General features: G+C 40.3%; 1 protein-coding gene across 6 annotated transcripts in view; it reads left to right on the forward strand.

The window, feature by feature from the left end:
• SNX24 (sorting nexin 24) overlaps window positions 1-5,918 on the forward strand; it is a 134,397-nt gene extending 128,479 nt beyond the window's left edge. For 4 of the 6 annotated variants that reach the window (XR_010379560.1, XR_010379558.1, XR_010379569.1 and 1 more), the window contains one exon: window positions 4,377-4,424. Coding sequence is in view for 2 of the 6 variants with exons in the window: in XM_031448902.2 (XP_031304762.1) it covers window positions 4,377-4,472 (96 nt within the window). In the remaining 4 variants the exon portion in view is untranslated. Of the gene's footprint in view, window positions 1-4,376 lie in introns of all 6 variants that reach the window. The other 2 variants (XM_031448902.2, XM_031448903.2) reach the window with 1 other exon arrangement.
• Window positions 5,919-10,094: the final 4,176 nt, after the last annotated feature.

Here is a 10,094-nt window from a genome sequence, read left to right on the forward strand (position 1 = left end):
GAAATAGGCAGGGCAGGCATCATCATTCACACTTGAGAAAACTGGGGCTCAGGGGGGTCCCTGACTTGCCCAGGTTCACATGTGTGGTGGGCGGATCCCGTTTTGCCCAATTTCTCCTTTGCATACAGTGAATTTTCAGCCTTTGTTTCAGAGAGTAACCAGAGCATAGTAAATAAATAGCAATAGGTAAATTACCTATTGAAACCATTCCTCCATTCTGATAATAAGCAGTTATCACCAGCAAGAGAGAGGGGACTGTTCTCTGTGGCAGGGATGCTGGTACTCATGTCACCCGCTTAGCTGTCAGTTTAAAGGACGCTGGCTAGGGCACAGCCCTGCTCTGTTGAGGGACTGTTCTAGCAGAGAAAGCTGCCTTTGCTGTACACAAATAAGGTCTCATAGTATTTTCCCTATAGAATCCTTTCAGTGAGGAGTAATTATCTATCTTTAGCATTTGCTTCCCATCTAACAAATAGGGATGGTGTATTAGTTGATACTATGTTAACAAGATGTTACATGTAACAAATATCATTTTACCTAGTCTAGATTAAATTGGCAGTGTTTTATAAAGTATTTGTACTAGGTTTTAAAAATGGTTCCACAAGTACTTTTTCCAGGTACTGTTTTTGCTCTGATAGTTCATGCATTTGACTGAAATTCCTGTAAAAGTGTAGAGTGGAATGATCATTGTGGACTGGAATGGCCAGGATGCTTTATGGAAGAGGGAATATATTTTATGATCCTTAAATCTGATGCATCCAGCTTATTAAGGAGCATGTGCTGTGTACCTGGCTTGATGGTGAAGGACAGGAGGAACTTTCTGAGAAGGCGCATCAGGGCAAATGTCTGGAGTTGGAAAGAGGAAGAAGTATGGGTCATTGGTAGAATGTTGATGCAGCTGAATGACTTGCACAGAGAGGGGATTCCTGTTTCAGAGTAAATGAAAGTCATGGGATTGATGGACAGGATGCAACCAGGTATGGAAGGGCCAGATACTAGATCTACTTTCGAGAAACTTCGACCCACCCAATATCATTAATCAGATTCTTGTCGTCTTAGAAGCATTATAGTAGCGACATATTCTTGCAAATCTTTAGCATTTAATTTAAAGATAAATTTTACTGGCCTCATATGTTTGTGTTATAAGGCCTCTTAACAAAATGTTGAGGTTCCTATTCCAGAGGAGTCTGAATATGGATGTACCTTTACAGGTACAGTGACACCCACAAAATTAGAGGAGTGTCTGTCTTTAAAATTCTGACAGTTAAGCACTATCCTCTTATAAAAATGCTAAAACTAAAACATTATTGTCTTAGTATATGCTTATTGGCCTTTGTTTTGATTTTTCTGGGAAATTCGTAGCAGCTCTCACCCAGGTCCCCAGAGACTGCAATGTGGCTAACCTCTGCGACGTTTTTCTGTCCTCCTCTGACTTGACTTCTCATCGTCTTTAGCCGCTGTTGGCCACTTTCTCCTCCATCAAACACCATCTCCCTTTGGCTTTCCCACTTTTCTGCTTTTCTTTCAGGCTCTGGCAGTTCAACCAAAGGCTGTCCTAGACCCTCTGCTCTTCTCATTTTACTTGAGAAATGACTGTGGCTGGGATTACCTTGCGTATACAGCTGAGTCACAAGATTGTTCTTCTATCCCGACCCTCTCTGCGAGCTCCAGGCTGTCACCGTGGTTGCCAGGGTCCCCTGTGGGTGGGGCCCTGGCTCACGTTTCTGCCGGGACCCCCTTGCACACTCTGGTCCATCCTCATTGCAGTTTTCTCTGGGCCTGAGCTGTGTTGAGCCCAGTCACCTCAGGGCCCCTGCTGCTGCTTCCTTCTCAAACCCTCTCCTTGTCCTCACACATCGTTGGCCTTTCGTCTTTCAGGTGCAACTTCAGAGAGCCTTTGCTGACTCTCCTTTCAAGTAGCCTCCAAGAGCACCTCCACCACATCCACTTTTTCTTTAAGCTTAACAATAAATGTTTCTAAAAATAAATGAAAACCAACAAAAATAACAACAAATCCTATCCTAAATCTCTTTCCTCTTAATCAACTCTCAGTGAGAAACAAAGGCAAGTGCAGTTTTCTGAGTAATTCAAGCAGTAATGGACATTATATTAAATGATGCATATAATAAAGCCAAAATCTGGTTAGAGTGGAGTGGAACAGGGGAAAAAAAAAGACCTCGGATTATCTCATCATTGGTTACTAGTTGGTGGACCTTGTTATAAAATATCTCTGTTCCATTCGCTTTTATCTGAGCACCCTATTGACTTCCTTTATAACAATGATCACGGATTGTGTTTCCTTTCCTCTCTCTCTTTCTCTCTCTTATATTCACCCTCTAAATCTCCAGCATCTGGCATATGCTCAGCATTTGCTGGACAGTGAATACAGGGCCTAGGCATGTGCTGTTCCCTCTGCTGGGAATGCCCTTCCTCCAGACACCCTCACAGCTGCTGCATCACATCCCTCAAATGGCACCTTCACGCAAAGGTCCTTCCTCACCTTCCCATCCCCTGTCACTCTCTGTCCTCATGCCCTGCTTTATTTTTTCTCCTTGCCTTTAAACCACTGCTTGACCTATTAGAGTGCTCTAATTACCCGGAGTGTTTAATGTTACCTTCTTTTTGTCCTTTTTTGCTGATCTTATTTATTTGAATCAAAATGTTTTAAGCTAAATATGCTTCAAATAGACTTTTTATATTTTGGGTGGCAAAGGATAAATGCATATATGCTAATGCATGCAATATGTCTAAATTTAGGTTATTGAAAATTAACAACTTCATTTATGGCTATTGGTTTCAATTCATATTTGTGTGGAAGAAATACATTTAGAATTAAAATTGACTTAGCTAAATCATTGATTTTGGATGGGATCTAAATATGTAGGTGAAAGTCTGATGACAAACTTTTAAGGATACCTTTTTCAAAAAATCATGTTACTTCATGTTAGGTAAAAGCAACCATTAAAAAAATCAAGTGTCATCAACCAAAAGTAACTGAGTACTTGTGTACTGGAGATATTTTAAAAACGTATTTTGCTTGTTTATTCACTTGTCTCCCTGACTGATGTGTAAGTTCCACGGTGTGGGCAGGCACTGTTACGTATGTTCCCAGTAATTAGACAGTGCTTGGTACGTAATAATAGCTGGTACTTACCGTGTGCCAAATTCAGGCCCAAGCACTTTGTTTCATTCATCAATTTTTACAATGCTCTTTAGGTGGGTACTCTGAAGAAATACCTCACCAGTCTTGTTGAATCCATCACCACTTTGAACTTGCTCCAGTCCACTCCCTGAATGGCAGTCGGAGTCATCTCTTCCAAACGTTTCATTTCTGTCTTACTCTGCTTAAAATCCTTCAGTAGCTTCTCACTGCTTTTCAGATAAAGTCAGACTTCCTGTCCATTCTTACCAGGCTTGAATTCTCCCCCTGCCCTCACAGCCACTCCTCTTGCTACACTCGCCTCCATTCAGGTCGTTGAATCCTGCAGGCACCTGCTTGCCACAGACTTTCCAAGTCCTCTCCTCCCTGATGAGGTCCATTCCCCTTGTATGTGGTTTTACCTAGTAGGTAGTATAGAGATTGGATTAATAAGTGAACATACTGTTTTTTGTCTTAACGTATCAGACTGCTTAAGTCCCTTAATAAATATATGTATTTAAATCCTGGATATAACTGTGTGCAGATTGAAACTGAGAAATGAAACTTCTGGTTTCTGTGATAGATTGATTCCCCTGTTCAAGTTATCCGTTCATATTTTACCTACTCTGATAACTAAAATGTGGTACAACATAAATACACCTCTGAATTTCCTTTGTATCTCCTATAAAAGTGTAGCCAATTTTTCAAGTTTGACAGGATAGCTTTTGTCACAAATGTGCCCTTTTTCATTAGGAAGACAGGCCCCCATCTCACTGCTCTCTCGAAGCTAGTGTAACAGAACAAGCATCCGCAAGTCTGCTCAGCCTCAGCACTGCTGTAAACCACAATGGAAAAACTGCAGCCAAGTATTCCCAGTAGAAATCTTGGAATTCCTTCAAGTATATTGAGATTTTGTTAGAAATTGAATTGCCAGTGTAATCCATCTTCCTTGTGAGAAAACATTCAGATAAAGAGCTGGGGCTGAGCAGCATTAACCATTAGAACATCCCTTAAATCAATAAGCTACAAATCTGGCCATGCTTTCCTGCAGCACCTGGTGCTACACAAACGTGGCTCGAGGCTGAAGCAGTGTGACTGATGGCACATCCGAAACGAGGGCCAACTGTACAGTGATGCAGACTAAGTTATGCCTGGGTCTCACCTCGTTACATCCTTCAGAACACAGTTGTGTTTTATTGATGTGCATAAGAAACGCAGTTTTCCTTTTGTTTTCCAGATTTTCCCAATGTGGTTATTGAAGGAGTTCTCCATGGGATATTTTACCCTCATCTACAGCCCAGGTAGAAACCCTTCCATGGCTAGAAGAAGCTGAGGCAAGTTTCGAAGGCGCAGTGAAGGAAATCGATACCTACCAAATTAACCCAAACTCTCTGACATAACTGCTCTCGCTAGTGGTGAAATTCACAGCCCCAGCTTAATTCAAGGCAGGGACATTTCCATTAGAATGGTGCTTTAAAAATAGAAACTGAACCTGGACGGTGCTGAAGGTTAAGGCCAAGTGTTTTAAGAAGTAGAATGTAGCTGCCAATTTAGAAACCCAGGAGAAGGAGGCTGGAGAGGATCCTGAGGGATATAGGGGTAACAGATCAGTTCCTCCCTACTGCAGTCGCACCATTTGCTGATTGAAAATCTTATCCTGAATCACAATGAGACTGATCAACTTTGGTAGCTTTTTGGTTTAGATTTTATGATACACTAATCTTTTCGTCATGAGCTTTTTCTCAGCCAGTAATGGATACATTCTGAAGTGCTGGCACCAGGATAGTATCACAGAAACACACTGTGCTAAACATCAGGAAGGAACTAAACTGGAAATTAAATTTTACTTGCAATATTAGGGCATTTTTTAAAATTATGGCATTTTTATTTATGTTATAGTGGAGTTGCATCATATCCAGGGGTTAGCTTCTAATTTCAGCACTTAAGATAAAATGGTACTGTGTCAGGATTGTCCTTGAAAGTCCTTTAGACTGACGCCATTTTGAAAATCTGTATCCACTACAACCAGTTTTTCCTCTAGTGTTCGAAGAGATGACTGTTTCTTCAGTTGAAGACCAATGGAAGTTGTTGATGTGTTTAGGGACTATTTTGTATAAAAAACACATACCTTTAAACACTAGAATTACATTTAGCCTTGCAAGATGCTTGTCCTCTAAGAGACAGATGAGAACTCAGTGACTAAGGGAACATCAGATTGACAACACTCATCTTGGTTTACTTGAGGACATCCATTCATTGACGAGGTGGTACTACCATGGGATTTATTGTTATTTTCCTTACTCCTCATCATTTCCTTTTCACTGACCTCATATACTGAATTAATGTAGATTAAATGTGTTTGTGATGTAACTCCACTATACATCTTACATTCATATTATGAGTAGTAAAAGTTGAAAGCATATATGCAACCTGTATGTGTGTGCTGTATTTGGGCATTTTCTTGAAAACCAATTAATAGCTAGCTTATTTATGATTATTAGTTTAAGAAGCTTCTGTGTGGGAGAAGAAATTTAGATTTAAAACAACTAAATCATGGTTTTTGATTAAGATCTAAATATAGAAGTTTAAAGCTTGCTGAAAACTCTTAGAGATATATTTATAATAGATTTGTTACTCTATGCTGGAAACAAGCAAAAACTAATAATCAAGTGTCATCAACCAAAAATGACTGAATAGTCAAGTTTTGGAGATATTTTTAGATGTTTTTGTTATTAACTATTTTGAGTTCAATAAAAACAAAGAACAAGAATTATTTGAATATGTCTTCTCCTAGGATCTTATTGGAAACACAAATTGCGTCTTGTCTCTTTACACAAACGCACACACATGTAAAAATTCTCACTTATTCACATAGAGATTTATTTCTAATCTGACAAGGTAAGTGTTAAATTACCTGATTTATTAAGCTAATAGCTACTCATTAAGTAGTTCATGATTTACTGAGACAGTAAGAATTTTTAAAAAATAAAGACCAAGCATCATTGGTGGCACACTACTCAAGAAATCTTTCTTGAGAATTAAATTTATTTCATTTTTTAATTTAAACTTTTAATATGTCATTTCATATTCCATTTCAGTTCCAATGCAGGAAATAGAAACTGCAGTAGCTATTTTAAGCAGAATGGAGTAATGAGAAACAGTATTTACAGGATCTTTTGGAAGGATGAGGGGAATGAACTCCTGGTGGGTCTCCAGGCACAACATCCAGAATGCTCCAGCAGTTTCCAGGGAAGCTACAACCTCTACCTTAAGTAGGAATTCAGGGAGCCAGGTGGCTGCTATGGAAGGTATTGAGGTCGAAACACCACTGTAGCTGCAACCCAGGGATCAGCAAGTAGGATCAGGAAGTTACCACCATAACCAGGAAGCTGATGACTGGGCGCTAGAACACAGTGTCCAGCTGTCACCACCTACACCACAGTGGCTTGTCAACACCCATGCCTTTCTTGTCAGCAACCACAACCCAAAGCAGCAGGAAGATGCATTCAACCACTTCCATCCTCTACAGCTCATGAAAGTACATGCAATTGGTTGAACAGCTTCAGTGGAGTCTTGGAAGGAGCTGAAACTTCCTGGTCTCAGCAGCTCAGAAGTGCACATTGGAAAGATGATGGAATATATTTCCATAGTCAAAAATTTAGTAAAAAACATACAAATATATGTAAAGAGAAAAGTCTTTCCCCATCCCGTCTCCTGTATTCCCAATTCCCCTCCCAGAGACACCACTGTACTTGGTTTACATGTATATATCCGGAAATAGTTCATCTGCATGAAAGCAAATATTGTGTACATTTCCCCTTTTTCACAGAATATGCATTTTTCAAAGCATGGATTCAGAGGCAATAGAGAAGTGAAGAGTAGAGAGAAGAAAACAGAATAAAGGAAAAATCCTATTACCACTTAAGCCAGGATATGGGAGAGCCCTCACTGCCTCATCCCCCATTTCTCAGGTTTGGTGGTTTGCCTGGGGCTGATCTCAGAGTATCCCCCAATTGCTGTTTTATGCAGAGCGGTTCTCAGGCCCACCTCAGTCACCTGGCCATTTTGCATATGGCAGCTCTAGTGTCCTTCCTACTACTCCCCCAACCCCATTTCAAATAGCAGGCCACGTATGCAACCCCAGAAACACTAGACCATTGCTACTTGGTAAATCATTTAGTCATTTCACTTTGAAAAGTGTGGAAATCTCATGATCACAGTTTAGAAGTAGCAAATGACTTTCTTCTCATTTGTCAGCTTTGATCAATTGATAATTGCTCTGGTAAGGATTCTGACACACCTGGTAGAGTGGATATGATCCAAAAACAGAAAATAACAAGTTTTGGCAAGGATGAGAAGACATTGAACACCTTATACATTGCTGGTAGGAATGCAGAATGGTCCCACTTCTTCAAAATGGCATGGCATTTCTTTAAAAAAGTAAACAAAATTACCATATGATCTAGCAACTCCACTTCCAGATGTATACCCATAAGAAGTGAATGCAGGGACTCAAACAGAGATTTCTATACCCCAAGTTCTTGAAAGCACTATTCACAGTAACTGAAAGGTAGAAGCAACTCAAGCGTCCATTGATGGATGAATGGATAAAATGTGTGTACATACAATGGATTATTCAGCCTTAAAAAAGGAGGAAATCTTGACACCTGCTACAACATGGATAAACCTTGACTACATTATGCTCAGTGAAATAAGCCAGTCACAAAAGGACAGCTGCTGCAGGATTCCACTTATATAAGGTACCTAGAATAGTCCAACTCATAGAAACAGAAAATAGAGTGGTGGTTGCCGGGGTCTGGAGGGAGGGGGGAAACTAATTAGTGTTTGAGTTTCAGTTGGGGACGATAAAGTTCTGAAGATGAATGGTGGCAATGGTTATACAACAATGTAAATGTACTTAATGCCACTGAACAATATATTTTAAAATGGTTAAAATAGTACATTTTATGTCATATATATTTTACCACCATTTTTGAAAAACTTTTTAAAGTATTTTGAGTGAGTAGAGGTTGAGTGAGTAAAGGTGTGGTAACCAATTAGTGATCTTTGTCACGGCTGCAGGAGTTTCTGCACACATACCAGGTGCTGGTCTCATATCCCTGGGAACCTCTGAGATCCTGAAACAATAGTTCTAAACCAGAGATGTGCATCAGAAATCACCTAAAACTATGAATCAGTAAATCTGGACTGGGGCCTGTGGTTGGGTACTTAGAAAATCTGCCCAGTTGATTTTCCTACACCCTTGTTAGGAACCACTGTTTGAGGGAGGTGAAAATGTGAGATGGTTCATGAACTCCCCCCCTTCTTTGATGATGATTGACTTTCATGCCTCCTGCAGAATCTGTTATGAGAAGAACATCGACTCAACTCTCAGAGTATTGCATGTGGTCTCAAGGAGAAGGGACTTAGTGTGTTCTGGCTGCTGTGACAGAAATACCAGAGACCGAGAGTAGCTTATAAAAAACAAACAGTTATTTCTCCCTGTTCTGGAGTCTAGGAAGTGTTAGATCAGGGCACTGGCACATTTGGTGTCTGGGAAGGGGCTCTCTTTCCACTGTGTCCTCATATGGCAGGACAGGGGCCAGGGAATCTCTATGGGGCCTCTTTCATAAGGGCACTATCGCTAACCTTCCAAAGGCCCCACCTCCAAACACCATCACACAGGGGACTAAGTTTCAATATATGAATTTTGGGGGAAGGGGCGGACACAAACATTCAGCCGATAGCAGGATGCTTTGAAGCAGCAGCAAGATGACACAAGTTTGAGTAGTGATCTCAATTGATACCCTATATGGCTATACATTTCTTTACCCAATCATCCAATAAAATGCACTTGAGTTCTCTCACTGGTTGAAGGCACAGTGTTCATTATCTAAAGAATAGAGATATAATCCTTGTTTTCTGGAATTTAGGGCAATTTACTGGGAAGTGTCTTTCCATTTAACTGAATTGGATATGAAGTTCGGTGATGAAGGCTATCTTCTCCAGTCTCTCTTTAAAGCTCAGCTTTAAAGCAGTCATTTTCATCTTGGCTTTGTTTTGGTTTTCATCCTTAATGATAATTACGAATTTTGAATTCAGCAACAAAAACCCAGGGAAGTAGCAGACACTAACTCAACACTGAAAATTCTGCCCCATTTATGTTTTCCATCCATGCAGAAGCATAGTGACAGCCTGGATTCTGACGTGGGTGAAGAGGTATTGTGTGTGTGTGAGAGGGCCGAAGGGGGTGTATTGAAATATTAAGCCACTGAAGTACATGTAATTGACTAAAGAAGTATTTTGTTTTGTATCTGTGGAGTATGATTGTAATTCTGACCTATAAAATGTGAGACACTTTTTGTCTTCATTGCTCTTACATCAGGCGTCTTGCTGTCAACGATGTCTCCAGCTTTGGTATTCTCTTCACTTTGATATCTTATGTACCAAGTTCCTCTGGGTGCCCTAAGGCTCTTCATACTTCATCCCATTATAACTTTACAAAGCTTGTACAAACTTTCACTGAAGAAGAAATTGAAGATAAGGTAAATAACTAACACGACTGAGCACTGATTTGGCGAAATTCTGTCCACAGATCATCCCATCAAAGCCTCACAACATCTTTCTGAGGTATGTGTTCATATTGTTCTCATTTGACAGAAAAATGAAGGCTCAGCAAGGCAGGGTAGCCTGATGAAGACCACTAGTTAATAAAGGGGATCAGGATTTGAACCTTTCACACATGAAATTCAGGCTAGTCCACTCCGCCATCAGCCTCCCATTAGAACTGTTTGTATTTATGTGCATTTAGAACCACACATGAATACTCAAGTCAAAGAGAACTAGTATTGTGACAGTCACTCACATTTCTACACTGTCTTAGCGTGCTTTCCCATCTCCCTGGATTCACATATGCTCTGTGCTTTCAGCTGCAGCCTCCTCCCAGGTCTCTCTG

The sequence above is a fragment of the Camelus dromedarius genome, chromosome 3, assembly GCF_036321535.1.
Source record: "Camelus dromedarius isolate mCamDro1 chromosome 3, mCamDro1.pat, whole genome shotgun sequence".
Taxonomy (NCBI): Eukaryota; Metazoa; Chordata; class Mammalia; order Artiodactyla; family Camelidae; genus Camelus; species Camelus dromedarius.